At 42.1% G+C, this 14,273-nt stretch overlaps 1 protein-coding gene across 1 annotated transcript in view; it reads left to right on the top strand.

The window, feature by feature from the left end:
• Nucleotides 1-14,273, top strand: part of cntn3b (contactin 3b) — a 58,440-nt gene that overhangs the window by 40,511 nt on the left and 3,656 nt on the right. The window contains exons 12-20 of the mRNA XM_047584257.1: nucleotides 277-404; nucleotides 3,317-3,492; nucleotides 7,042-7,159; nucleotides 8,022-8,180; nucleotides 8,305-8,454; nucleotides 10,326-10,396; nucleotides 10,782-11,016; nucleotides 11,519-11,628; nucleotides 12,780-12,966. Coding sequence (XP_047440213.1) covers nucleotides 277-404; nucleotides 3,317-3,492; nucleotides 7,042-7,159; nucleotides 8,022-8,180; nucleotides 8,305-8,454; nucleotides 10,326-10,396; nucleotides 10,782-11,016; nucleotides 11,519-11,628; nucleotides 12,780-12,966 — 1,334 coding nt within the window. The remainder of the gene's footprint in view (nucleotides 1-276; nucleotides 405-3,316; nucleotides 3,493-7,041; nucleotides 7,160-8,021; nucleotides 8,181-8,304; nucleotides 8,455-10,325; nucleotides 10,397-10,781; nucleotides 11,017-11,518; nucleotides 11,629-12,779; nucleotides 12,967-14,273) is intronic.

Raw genomic sequence — 14,273 nt, 5'->3', positions numbered from 1 at the left:
CATATTTCTTCGATTTAGTGGAAAGCTTTCAAAGTATCTTCAGGTTCAAAGTGCCTATTCAGCGGGCCTTTCTCTTTTGAAAAGACTACAATACTGATAGAAAGAGTAAACGCACTACATGGATACTTAATACAAATAAAAGTCATAGGTGATTGTGTTGAATATCGGCACGGAATAATGACGACAAACCGATGCAATACAAGCTAAGCACTCCAGTCTAACTGAACACCCTCAACCTGGGTCAACGCAGTAAAAAGCTGTTCTCCTTTCCCCCAGGATTACTTTGCTTCCAAATGGAACTTTAAAGATCGCCAACGTAACCAAACGGGATGCAGCTGTCTACACGTGCATCGCTAAGAATCAGTTTGGGACAGCAAGTACCACCGGGAGGCTGCTCGTCACCGGTAAGACCTTCTCCACCAACAGCTGCCTAAGACACAAATCACTCTCATTTAATTTACTTCCCGTCGAGCCCTGGAACCTCTGCTTTGTTGATATTAGGCCTGATATGAAATGCTTGACAAACCTTTCCATTTAGGAAACTGCTTGAGTGCAGCCGTCAGCGATAAAGGATAAATGGTTGTAATAATGTTTTCTTGATTTCAAACGGAGGAGGACAAAAGCAGCCTCTCATTTACCTCTTTGATATTGACAGCTGTTGTTTGGAGATTTTTTTTTCTTTGGCTTTGCTAAATTATTATCTACTCTCAAAAGGACAAAAAGGACAAAACATAAATGAAAGATATTCAAATATTTTGGGGAAATAAATGTGGCAGCTTTCTTTCCACGGGTTAGATGAAAAGATTGATTGACGTTTGGATGCATGGTTTATGCTCATTGATTGCTTTCTGTTGGGTACCAATATAGCACTGAATATACACTACCTGTTAAAGGTTTTAGAACACCCCAATGTTTGTTTCTTTCTTTTTTTATTGAGATGTGTGCAGCTTAATGTCTCATTTTACTCTGAAATGAAAGCATCAATTGGACTCATCACGTAACCATTTTTGGCTGATTTAACATGTGATGTTCTTTCTTTCTTTCTAAGAAGGAAATCAAATATTTGTCAGAGAGTTCTTTCCAGAAATGTGTGTCTCTTGTAGGGAGTTTTGCTTTCACTCTTCTGTCCAGTTCATCACAAACCAGCTCCATGGAGTTAAAGTCTAGAGACTGGGCCATGGTCCATGGTTTCAAGCTTTCTATCTTGTTTATACCCTGAGGTAGTTCTGCTATAGTTTGGACTAAAGTTTTGGGTCACTATCTTGCTGTAGGATAAATCCCTGACCAACTAACTATACCAGAGGTTACTGATGCTGTTTTAAAACTTTCGACTGGTAGTGTATATTCACTTCTTTTCATTGGACAGCTTTTACTTGTGTTAACACTAGGAGAGCTGACATTTGGAAAAGGTTCAAGTATCGTACCAGGCTAAAAAAAAATGACTATGTCAGTCATTTACCCCATAATTTCAACTATTAAATGTCACAAAACCATTACATAACCACACATTATTGGACGTTTTGAAGTGAATGACTGTACATTGTACATGCAATAATTAGTGTACATCTGGCAACCCAGTCTTAAGTCATCAGCTGTGATGCGGCGTGACAACCGGAGCTCTAGGAACTTAAGTCCTGCACATGTAGGTTTATTTTCTGCTCCATTTAGCCGGGCAACATTTTAAGTCAAGACAAAAACAGTTACATCAGTATAAAAGATACACGATAAGGTGAATTAATCTGACACGTCCTGGTTGGTCACCAAAAGCCTCGCCAACACATGCCAGCAAATATGGCAGTTAATCTGATTTTAATCCTTTTTAATCTGAAACCATGTCGGGTCCAGTTGGAGCTTCAGACTTTGACTGGAAACAAGCGAGGGGGGAATCTGTGTTTTAACTCTTGGAAAGGAAAGATGTAAATGTCCTTTGAATTTGGATTTGGTGGCTACATATACATTATAGCATGCTAATTGTATTCTTTCAACAAGGCACAGACGGAGGCTTAGCTCTTACTGGCTGAGTTAAATGTCTGCATCATTGACTGTGTTTAAATCTGAACAATGGTCTGCTCTGCTGCCACCAGTTACAAGGAAATGTTAAATTAATTGCTGTACGTATTTATTTATTTTTTCCCAACAGTTACAGTCCTACGGGACCGCTTCATGGAGCGGTTGGCATGGCAACTTGTAGTCATCATGATGTCACAATGTCAATAACTAAAACATTATTGAAATCCTTGAAAAAAAAAAAAGATGTATTTAAGTGTTTTAGTTGAGCCCAAGTCCCATCCACCAACATTGAGGAGGTGGAGCTTATGACCTATACTGCAGCCTCCAGCCACCAGGGGGAGCTCTACTTGCTTTGGCAAAGAGTAAGGAAGACTAGCGACCATTTGGTGGAAGCTAATTGGGATCCTCAAAAAGAATAAAGAATAAATTATAGTATCCTCAGGAATATTTGATATGAGACACTTATATCACTAATTACTTCTTACATTCTCCAAACTCTATGAATGCCAGGTATTGCTCTTTGTTACGATGGTAAAACTATGATTAGACGATTGCTTATTGGCACATTGGCTTCCTTGTTGTTCTTCAATAAAAAACATCAACCTTTTTCCAGCAATCTAATGCTCAAATGTCTTAAATTCAAGTCATATTTTTGTCTCGTGTGACCGCGACAAACAAGGTTATTGTCAAAATTAATTTTGCTGGTATACATTATGCACAATGGCAGTAAAGCAGGCAACAAACATTGTCTTTGATTTAGTTAAAGGTCATTATTTATGAGCGTGGTGACATAACACGTTCACATAGTCCCCGATTTGTGTGTGTGTGTGTGTGTGTGTAGCCACCTAACTTATTTTTCTCATTAACTTCTATTCTTCTCATGCACTGACAGCTGAACCATTTAATGTCACAGAATTTAATTACTGTGACCTTTCCTCGGCGTACTCCGAGGCCCCCAGTCCACCGTCACCAGTGGGAATGTGCTCCCATCTCTTGTGATCCCGTTTTCTTCTTCCAAATTGATCCAGGGAACATGTAGTCCGAACCGCAGATGTCATTAAAATGTTACAAATAGACGGCCTTGAAAATCCGGCGGTTATTCAAATCGTTAAAAAAAAAAAAAGAAAGAAGAAGAAGTAGAAGTAGAAGTAGAAGGGGGCACACGTCCGTGGGTAATTTAATGACGATGACTTGATTTAGCTGTGAACTGGAGCGAAGCGGCCATTGCGAGGGTCACGGTTGGTGTTAAGAGGTTCTGGTGGCAGAGATATTAACATGCGTGTGCTGTCATCTGTTGTCTGGCCAGAGCCCACCAGAATCACCATGAGGCCCACTAACATGGAGATTATTGTTGGCGAGAGCATCGTGCTGCCCTGCCAGATTGCCTGCGATCCAGCTCTGGATGTCTCTTTCTCGTGGGCATTCAACGGCCAGCTCATCAACTTCCAGCAGGACAGCGACCATTTCGAAAGAGTGGGCGGGGTAAGTCAACTCGAGGCATTAACGCTGGGACGCTATTCTGGGATTAAGTAGGACATACTGCGTGATGTGAAAGGGTATGCTCCGCTGACCGCCTCAAGGCTTCTCAGACTCTAATAATACACAAGCAGAGAGATTTATGCCAAACCTTGTCCGTTTGAATCCGTCACTGTGGTCGCACCTCAAAAAATGAAGGAGGCATCTATTAGGAATCAGTTGCATTCAGTCATTCATAAAGAGCCTCACCGAATGGCGCTACCAGGTCAATAATGGAGATCCTTACTTTGTGAATTGGTCGTCTGTGTGAGCCGCCACCTCTAAAAATATATTGTTGAAATGCCATTCTGCTCGTACAGAGGGGTTCTCACTAATAAAGTCTTTTATACTTTTCATCCTTTCAACTTCCAATTCCCTCACCTCAAGGGAGAACATTTCCTTATCATCTCTCTCCCTCTGCCATAATTGAATTTGCATACCTATTTATGAATCTTGAGCCCCGAAATAATTAAGTAATGAGCCGGCTGGCATTCACCAAGGGCAGGGCTGGCACCAGTGAACGTTCATTTGAAATCCTTGTGCCTTGAAATAACGATAAGTGACGACGTTCTGTTGAATATTTGTTCCTTTTGATGAAGGGCGAAGTCGTTTGTTCAGAACTTATCGGTTTGAAATGACTACACAGGCTCGCTTTACTTCATGTGGCGCCATTTATCAGCCGGAGTTCCAAGTCTGAGCCGTGTTATTTATGTGTTTAAAGGTTGATACCAGGGGTGGGAATATATATCAATTTACCAATATATTGATACTTTTTCCTCATTCCCTGAAATTGTTATGTTGTTACCTTTAAGGGACAAAAGTGTCGTCTTTAAAAACACCCTAAAAATAGCATATGTTAATATTTTTCTCTACTTTTTTTTCCCCCCATAAATCTTTAAATCCACTTCAGTACTAAATACCGAAAATGTAATATTTTCTTTTGTCCCTTAATGGTAACAACGTAATAATTTTGGAAAATTGGGAACTACAAAAAGTAAATAAATAAAAAAAAAATTAAAAAATTAAATAAATCAATGTTGCAACTAATCATTGACAGGTCCAAGGCTCTTGTAATCCCCCAAGAAAAATCCACTTTCAATTTAGATTATTGAAAATATTCCAATTGTTATGTTTTTGTTTTGTTTTTTGTTTTCTCAAAAATGTGTGATGTCATCACAAACACTTTTGTATTTGTGATTAGTACTAAAGAAACATATATTAACATATGCTGGTGATAACAACTTAACTATTTTAAAATCAGGTATGAGAGTTAATATCGATTTTAAAAGAAAAATGCATGTTTTAGGTTCCACCAACACTTTTTCCGTAAAAGTGCAATAAATTGAAAGTGGATCATTTGGATTAATATCGGTTTATCCAGTGAATTATCACTGTCATCTGATGCACGTATATACAACTTGTATTCAAAGCTGTATTTAAAATGTCTCAATGAACTATGTAGAATATTGCAATATATCACAACATCATAATATCGCAATAATGCATGGTATCGTGACAAGTATCGTGATATGTATCGTGAAGTCCTTGCCAGTGCCCACCCCTATTTGACATCATGTTGGAAAACCCTCACCGTGCTGTGGACACGCCAAACTCACATCTTCACGAATGTAAACGGCAGTTACTAATGACATTGAACTACGCGTAGGCATTTAATGAGATAGAGTTCTCAGAGAATCTGTTTCCCCCCTGTCCAGAGAGATTACGAGCCCCCCCTCAGCTCAACAGCTTCTGATGAATTAATTAACATAATTAAAGCAAATCTGCCTCATCACTTCCTTCCTGCCGTGGCAGGAGGCCACACGACGCATCCCAAGCTCTCAGGTCGGCCAGGTGGCGGCTGACATCGAAGGCAGAATCAGACACGGTGCTTTAAAACTGTCAGGGCGGAGGGAAGGAGGGGAGATGAAAGGAAGGCAAAAAAGAATGAGAGAGGCAGCCTTTTTATCCCCGTGCCTGCATAGAAGTGTCATTCGACTCTGCCTTGTCAGGCGCCCTAGAGACGGGGAGATCCGCGGGCGTTCGCGCCCGGTTGCGGCGGCGGAGCTATGATCAGTAGCCGCTGGGGGTGATGAAATCTACTGTGACTGCAGCGAGTCTTAACCGCCTCGCCCCCAGGTGACTGGTTTCTGAAGCGGCGCACTCCTTTTCAATGTTGGCTGACACACTTTGTGACAGGCCACTTCAAGAGGTGACTTTCAGAGGGTGAACTCCCATCATCAGTCAAATAAGAACGGAATAATACCATCTGGATAAAATTGCTAATGCATAACATTCTGAATTAAATTTCATCCCCAGCGTACACGTGGGGTCTTAATGGACGAGGTTGGGCGTGTTCTATACTTTTTTATTATTGTCGGCCAAAGCCATCACCAGTGTAGCGCTTCTGGTGCAATGAAAACGATCTCACGGGTTCAGAGCATGTCACACTGTGCAAGAAGGGTGTGATAATATCTGCTGCAGTCTGTGCTGGATTGACAGCTACGGTATGACGCCAGGTTTTTGGCATGTTGACGTGTGTGATTAACGCTTGGATAATGCGCTGTGAGATTGTTTTACGCAAGCTATCGGTCGTTAGCCAGAAATTTTAAATTAGCTGTGCAACTTGGTGGCATGAGTTTGGATTGACAGCCAAACGTTTGTGTTTTCCCACAAATTGACGAGGTTATTTGCAGCTGTGTGACTATTACAAATGGCGTAATAGCATAAGTCCACGTATACAACAACTGATACAACAGTCCACAAAGAAAAATGGCGCCCAACAAATGAACTATTGAATCCAATTAAATGAAAAGCTGAGCCAGGAAGTGGCTTGGCCTTTAAAAAAAAAAGAAAAAAAATGGAATTATGTGCAGTTTTTGTTATTTACCTTTAAAAAAAAATCTTTGAGTCTGGGTGGTTGAGTTCAACACGGAAAGGGAAATGTTGCTTGGGTGGCAGTGGATGGTGTGTTTTATTTTTTTTAATCTCTTCGTGGTTTTTAATGAAAATAACACCAACTTTGTTCTTGTGCGACCAAAATAATATCTGGCCTCATTCAGATAGAGAAGTAAACAGTATTTGCTGTGATGTTTTTGCTGTTATTTTTTCCCCTCACGCATGGAGCAAACTGATATTTGCTCTTTACACTGAGAGGTACACTCATATCTTGCTTGAGCCTGCGTAATTAGAGAATAATTAGGAATGCCTTTTCCGATTACCAAGACTATGTTTATTTTGCGTGTCCTGTGTGTAGCTGGTGTCTGTTTGCAGGGGGCTGGGAGGGCTGGCTTGGTCGGGTAGCGCCTGAAGGACAGCCAAAACCGGTATTTGTGCAGAGTGCATCTGCCATATCTGTTGTTGGTGTTTGAAGAGATGCAAAAAAAACCCCATGGCCTGGAGACACTATGTTTGTCGAAAGCATTATAAATGTTAACAAATCCTCGCGCCAAAAGCCGCGTGATGAAATAACACTACATCTCTTACAGAGCCTGTTATTTTTTTCTCCGTGTCTTATAGAGTATATCGGGGGATCTGATGATTCGCAACATCCAGCTGAGCCATGGTGGGAAGTACGTCTGCGTTATTGACACCGATGTGGAGAGCCTGTCCACCTCTGCCATTTTAGTTGTCAAAGGTAAGAGAACCAATTTATTTCAACAGCTCGATTTTTGCGCGCCGCCGTAGGAAAACTCTTGTATACTTACTGTAAAATAATGTGGCACTGAAGCATCGGTAGACGCATTCAAAGTGACAGAAGTTTGACAGAAAGGTGTGAAAAGTCCCTGAGGCCCTCCTGTAAAGATACAGTACAGGGAAGCAAAAAAAAAATGGAGGCTGTCTCAGTCGCAGCTTCTGTTTGTATTACACACGCACGCTACTCAAGTGTTAAAATGGTATGTACACTAGGGCTGGCGTGCGCGACTTTTGGGCACCGTTGTATCTGGCTCAGTCCTGAGGCTTATCTCCGGTGATTTGCATTGGTATTCATGTCCTTACCAAATTGTAATGGCTGTCCCAGGTGCTTTGAGAAGGCAATGTTTATCACAGAAAATGACTGTAATTGGCTCATTTACACATCGGCAAAATATCATAAAAGCATTTGAATAATGGTGCAGCAGAACAAACAACGGCAACGTGATTAAACCAGAGCATGTAAAAGTCACAAACACTCACTCCCCCATTTTTCTATTCTTTTCTTTTTACCAATGTCTCCTTCGCATGGAGGCTCTATTTCCTTCTTTTTTTCTTCTTTTTAATAAATGATCCCCTCAAGTTTATCTTTCCGCTGCCAGTGAACCCATGGCCAGTCATCACTTAGCGGGCCTCTCACATCACACGGTGCATGCACAAACCGAGAACACAGCCTTTAATTAAAGCTAGCGTGATGGCCTTGATAAGTAACATGGGATAAGAGTCTTTATGAGTTTGATGAGGGGCGGCTTCTTGCAATGAGCGATCACCTTGGGCTCACCCTCCTCGTCGTCTGATTGATGTAGGTCCTCCAGGTCCTCCGGACAAGGTGGCAGTGGAGGAAATCACAGACAGCACAGCCCAGTTATCCTGGACTCCGGGAAGGGACAACGGCAGCCCCATTACCGGCTACATCGTCCAGGCTCGAACGCCTTTCACAGTGGGCTGGCAGGCCGTAGACACGGGTATCCTGAAACGCTCCTCGTGTTTGCCCTATTTCTCCAGGAACTTTTGTAGCTGTTTATTTATTCATCATTCAATTTGAGCCCGGTTGTGCGGCGTCGTGAATTTCTCATTCCTGCTTCACAGTGCCAGAGGTGGTCAACGGAAACATGCTGACAGCCACGGTGGTGGGTCTGAACGCCTGGGTGGAGTACGAGTTCAGGGTGGTGGCCCGCAACGCCGTGGGCCTCGGAGAGCCTAGCCCAGCTTCAGCTAAAACCAGGACGGAGGATGCCAGTATGTACACGATAAACACCCACTTCCACATAGCACAGAAAGGACTAAAATGACGACTCACTGTGTCTTCCTGGGGTTTCTTTGCATAATGACACTGTATCGTAACCACACAACTAAAAAGTGCAACAAAATATGAGCAAAAAATGTGCAAGAAGGGCAACTGGATTTATAGAGTTTCTTGAAGACTTTTCATCTGAGTAGCTTCAACATTTCTAAAGGACTGGTGGGAGTTGAGATTTAAATAGGAACATCTGTGGGTGTAGCCCATCAGAATTAGTTAACGATCAGATACTTGTGATACCTCTGTTTTAGGGGGCCCTGATTTATCCCTGTCGTCTTTCTTTAAAGTATGTTGCTCTAGTAGGCCAATATCAGCCTCAGGGTGTGAATGGGGTGGAGGTACACCCACGTCCTACAACTTAAGGACTAATGGTGCTTTCCATTTACCTCGGAGGACAGAATTCAGCACTGGGAATGACATCACACCTGAGTTAGCATTCCAGTTACAAGTTGAAAACAAGATGGCCGCCTCCATGAAAGCTCTTGTCTTGTCCAGATATAACTTGCCGGAAACTTGGTGTGTTCAGTATTTAAAGTTTTGAGTGCAGAGTGAATTTTCTTCTTTTTTTTTTTAAAGATCTTGATATTAGCTAATGTTATTGCTATAATGTTAAACTAAATGTAGGGTATTTAAGTTCCACAAATTGGAAATTCATCAGATAATTTGAATCAACTAAATCAACTCGATACTCAAAAGTTTTAATTGTTTAATTTAAATGTAGAAAAGAATACACTATTAATCCCAATTTGCCACAATGGTGTTTTGCTCTGTTTTGGCTTTACCAGGTTATTTTAGTTTTTAATTTTAGTTTTTAGCCGTTGTTAGCGTGACATAGGCTTGCAGTTCCCATATAACACATGAAAAAGTTAAATTACACTGTAACAGCATTTCAACATGTGTATGTGGAAAAATACTGTTTGTACGAACGATTTAATGTAACAAATTCTAATCACAAGAGCTAATAAACAGAATATTACAGGAGCTTCTAATTACTTTCTTTAACCAAGGGTAAGTGTCTCATCGTTGCAGAAACAAGACAAAGCAATTTTCTGTTGGGCTACAGCCACAAATGTCTTCAAGAAACTACAAACTACAAGTCCAGTTGCCTTTCTTTAACATTTTAAGATGTAACACAACCCGTATGACAGACAACAGTCACAAACGCTTCCTTTATACGGCCTTTTGGGAGTTGAACAAATGCATACTCACAAAAATCTCCAAAAATGTTCACATGAAGCTCCTTCTTAAGACGTCTGCTATGTTATAGATGTCATTTCAGTCTATCACTCTTTGTGTAATGGCTGGAGTCGAGAAAAACAATGAATATAAATGAATCTCAGACACTGATGCAGGATTAAAACTGGAATCTCAATTCCGGCATTCAAGCGTACTAAGACGAATCACTCATGGGCATCGAGCATAAATGCTGCTTACTAAAGCATGGCTCCACTTACTAAGGGATACTACGAGGACGTGCTTGAGTGCTCCTCCACCTACACTTTTTTTTTTCCAACACGCTGCAGTGCACAAACAGAGTGGGAATTGCAACGGAGTGGGTTGAGTCAAATGTCATTTGCAAAATATTACAAATCTGGGCTCGTGGTGCATGCACAATGACATTTTGGCAATGGCAGTAATTCAGTATTCTCTGAAATGTTGTTTGCACAGAGTGAGGGATTTGTGGGGTGTAAAATAGAGGACAGTATCTGCGGTAGGCAGCCTTGTCATGAGGCTACGAGTACAGTTGAGGCTTGTCGTTGGGCTTTGTAAACTGTGTTCTAATTGCTCCCCTCTGGGCTTTACCTCTCAGTTCCTGATACAGCTCCCACTGATGTTGGAGGTGGAGGCGGCACAAAGTCTGAATTAGTGATAACATGGGAGGTAAGTCATCTGTCACATTTTAGTGTTCCTTCCATTGCAGAGTAATGGTTTTGCTTAATTGTGCAGAATTGAATGGAGCAATTTTATGGCCCACATTAGAGGGTGACACCTCTCATCCAGCTCAGGCTCCAAGTACCATTTCTCGCTCCGAAAGCAGGGACAGAGCGTACTTCCTCTGAAGAGTTTTGCACTTTATCCACGATTATATGTCAGTGCAAGAGGGAAAGATAAGGTATAAAGGGATTGTGGAGAGTTTCTCGTACAGAGAAAAGAGTCGGCGTCTATTCACAGAAACCTTTGTCGAGGTGCGGCGCAGAGACGGGCCTGTCTGTTTCTTTGTCTGTATGCATTTTAATATCACTATAGTTTTGTGTTTCGCTCCCAGCCTGTGCCCGAGGAACTGCAGAACGGAGAGGGCTTCGGCTACATCATCGCCTTCCGGCCCGTGGGCACGGTCACGTGGACCCGAGCGGTTATCTCCACCCCCGGCGTGGCGCGCTACGTCTTCCACAACGACACCATCCCTCCCTTCTCGCCATTTGACGTCAAAGTGGGAGCCTACAACAACCGAGGGGAGGGTCCCTTCAGCTCTATCGCCACCGTGTACTCTGCAGAAGAAGGTACAGTAAAGATTTCACAGCTCGGCAGAAAGCAGAAAGCAGAAAGCGATGCTTAAATAAGCTATAATCTCCCTCCTTACAACCATGACCTTGAATGGTAATGATGAAATGAGTTTTTTAGTTCAGTGCTGTTATTTTCCTCCTCTTCTCTCTCGAGCTGGGAACGTCAACTTGATATTAGTTATCGTGCCGTTAGATTACAGGAAATCCTAGCAGACACTTACCACACCACGCTGTCAGGGAGGTATCCTGTTAATTGAATTCGCTGGGCAGATAGTCTTCCCTTATGTCAGTCACAGATCCTATTAAAACAGAGCGGGGGAAATAGCTTTTCAGTGAAACTACAGGTCTATTCTGCGCCTTACCGCTTATTGCTATTAGTGTGTGTGTGTGTGTGTGTGTGTGTGTGTGTGTGTGTGTGTGTGTGTGTGTGTGTGTGTGTGTGTGTTAGTGCTGGATGAGTCCGTGGGATTCTCACCACATTCCTGCTCTATTTCTACAGTCCCCAGTGTGGCTCCTAAGAGGGTTAGAGCTAGAAGTGTGTCTGCAGCACAAATTGAAGTGATCTGGGAAACTCTTCCCGCCATCCCTGAAAGAGTGCTTGGATATGAGGTATGACGAAATGCAAAATCATTCTCCTTTTTTTTCTTTTTTTAACAAATATTTTTGATAATTGGGCTGCTCCCTGCAGTTTTTTCATCATTTCAAAACCATTCATCTCTACTACAGAATATTATTCTATATGTTGTCATGCATCTCTGAAGAGTGGAATAAAAATCCCCTTTCTTCTCAAGAATCCAAACAGAGCTTTGCTGTTTTTAGTACCACCGCCAACTACACCACCCCCCTCAGTGCTCTTTCAATATCTGTCACCTCTGGCCCCCGGCACAAAGCACTCCAGTTGCCATAGCGCTGGCCACATTGTCCTTTCCGAATTGAGCTCATTTCTCCAAACGCAGCCGCGAAGTGGATTTAGTGGTTGCTGCATCTCAATAGGCCACCAACCCAAAAAGAAAGCAGCGCTGTGGACTGCACCTATGTGGCACTCAACCTTTAATTAAACATTGTAAAGACTACAAAGTACTGCCCTGATTTGGATTAAGGTCAAATGTATATTTATGTAAACAGAAATCTGGTGATTATTAAGTGAAGCATTAATTGATAACAAATTGCATATACAACCATTTATGAGCGATGAAAAGGTAGGAGCACCCCTGAGGGCGGACTTCACATTTCATTTAAATTAATTATTGACTTAACTGTTATGCCACTTAATACCAGACGCATGAATATTGAAGATGACCCAAAGCAAGCGGCAAATTATTCAGTTTGCTTTATCACCTGCGTCCATAATTGTCAGCCGATAGCCAGAGGAAATTCAGTGTAGTGTTGTACACAGCAGAGTCCCGATTTGTCAGTACAAATATATTATTCCGAAGTTATTTTGCTAACATTTTAACTTTTAATATTCAGTTTCCTTAGATAAAAGAATCAGGGTGACACATGAGAATGAGTTTTCCTTCCTGGGTCACTTATGTTATGACCCACTAATCCCCTGTTTATATGAGCAGGGCTGCTGAGAATATGTGCATCAGTAATTGAGACTTCCATGAGTTAAAAATGTATTATTCACCATGTCTCCCTCCCTCCCTTATTGTAATACAAAGAGCATTTCAGATTTGACGATGGAAAATGAATTTCAATAAAGCGATGAAATGCACCACTAGAATCTAGCCCTGTTTAATGTCCATCTCTTCCACCAGGTCGTGTACTGGGAGGACGACACCAAGCCTGACACGGTCGGCAAAGTGCGCATATCTGGAAACTACACACTGGTTAATATCACCGGGCTGAAAGCAAACACAGCTTACTACCTTTCCGTGGCTGCTTTCAATACGGCTGGACCTGGGCCACAGTCGGTGCCCATCAACAACACCACAAAGAAACCCCGTGAGTTTTTTCGCTGCATATGAACCCTCTGGGATGAAACCGTCCTGTCCTGAACACGATGACCGTTCCTACCAGTTTGTTTGTCGTGACTATGACCAACGCAGGAGGTGATCTTCTGCTCAGAGAGAATTCAGGACGCCTTAGGGTCTCCTTGGATGATGAAACTGAATACTCTACTGGCCTTTCACCGGGAAAAAATAATATGTTACAAAAGAGATAAGAGAGTGCTCTCTCTCTGAAGGACTGCTCATCATTTATCCTCAAGGAAATCTAGAAGAATGTTAGTCCCTAGCATAGGGCTACCAGGTGCTAACCAAGGGACGGTCATCGCTAGTCCTGCATGTTAGCCACTAGCCTAGGAATGTTTGTGTCTAGGCTAGGGATGTTTATCATCAGCATGGAAAACTTAACTGCTAGCCTAGGCATGTGAGTGTTTAAAGTAGGAAGAGTAATTGCTGGCCTATGAATGCTAATTGCTGATGCTTAGCATGGACAACAGTTTTCCATGCTAAGCACAGTATTATTCACTAGCATAGGGCTACCAGGTGCTAGTCAAGGGATGATCATCGCTAGTTCTGCATGTTAGCTGCTAGCCTAGGAATGCTTGTGTCTAGGCTAGGCTCACTAGCCTTACTAGCCTAGGGATGTGTATAGCTAGCGTAGTAAACTTAAGTGCTAGCCTAGGCATGTGAGTTTTTAGACTAGGAAGAGTGGCTGCTGGCCTAGGGATGCTAATAATTATTACTGCTTAGCATTTTTAAGTTTTCCGAAAACATAATTATCAAAAATGAAACTGTTAGCCTGGGTATGCTAGGTTTTAGACTGGAAAGAGTAGTTGCTAGCCTAGAAATGTCCAAAAGACGTTTAGAAAAGGCAACTGGACTTGTAGAGTTTTGCGAAGATGCTTCTCCGCTCATCCGAGTAGCTTCTTCAGTTCTAAGAGACTCATGGGAAATTGAGGCTGGTGAGAAGTTGAGCCTAGGAATGCTTCTTTCTAGCATGGAAAACAATTAGCCAAGGGATGCTAGTTTTCAGACTGGGAAGAGTACTTGCTAGCCTAGGAATACGTGCAGCCTGTGAAGTCAGTTGAATATCCGATAGACTGTTGAGGCAGCGTCTCTAAGGTCGTACTGACCTCATGGTTGAGTTTAGTATCTACAGTTAGCTTTTTGTGTTGAAGCAATGGCCTAGTTCACTGAAGTTTTTGGCGCTGACAAAGAATTAAATAGACCAACACTAGCACCTGTTTTTAAAAGTGGTTACACTGATTTACACTATAGTGTGGTTTTCCCCTATGGTTCGGTTCA

Source organism: Mugil cephalus, chromosome 4 (genome assembly GCF_022458985.1).
Source record: "Mugil cephalus isolate CIBA_MC_2020 chromosome 4, CIBA_Mcephalus_1.1, whole genome shotgun sequence".
NCBI lineage: Eukaryota > Metazoa > Chordata > Actinopteri > Mugiliformes > Mugilidae > Mugil > Mugil cephalus.
This window is presented reverse-complemented; position numbering and strand designations above follow the sequence as displayed.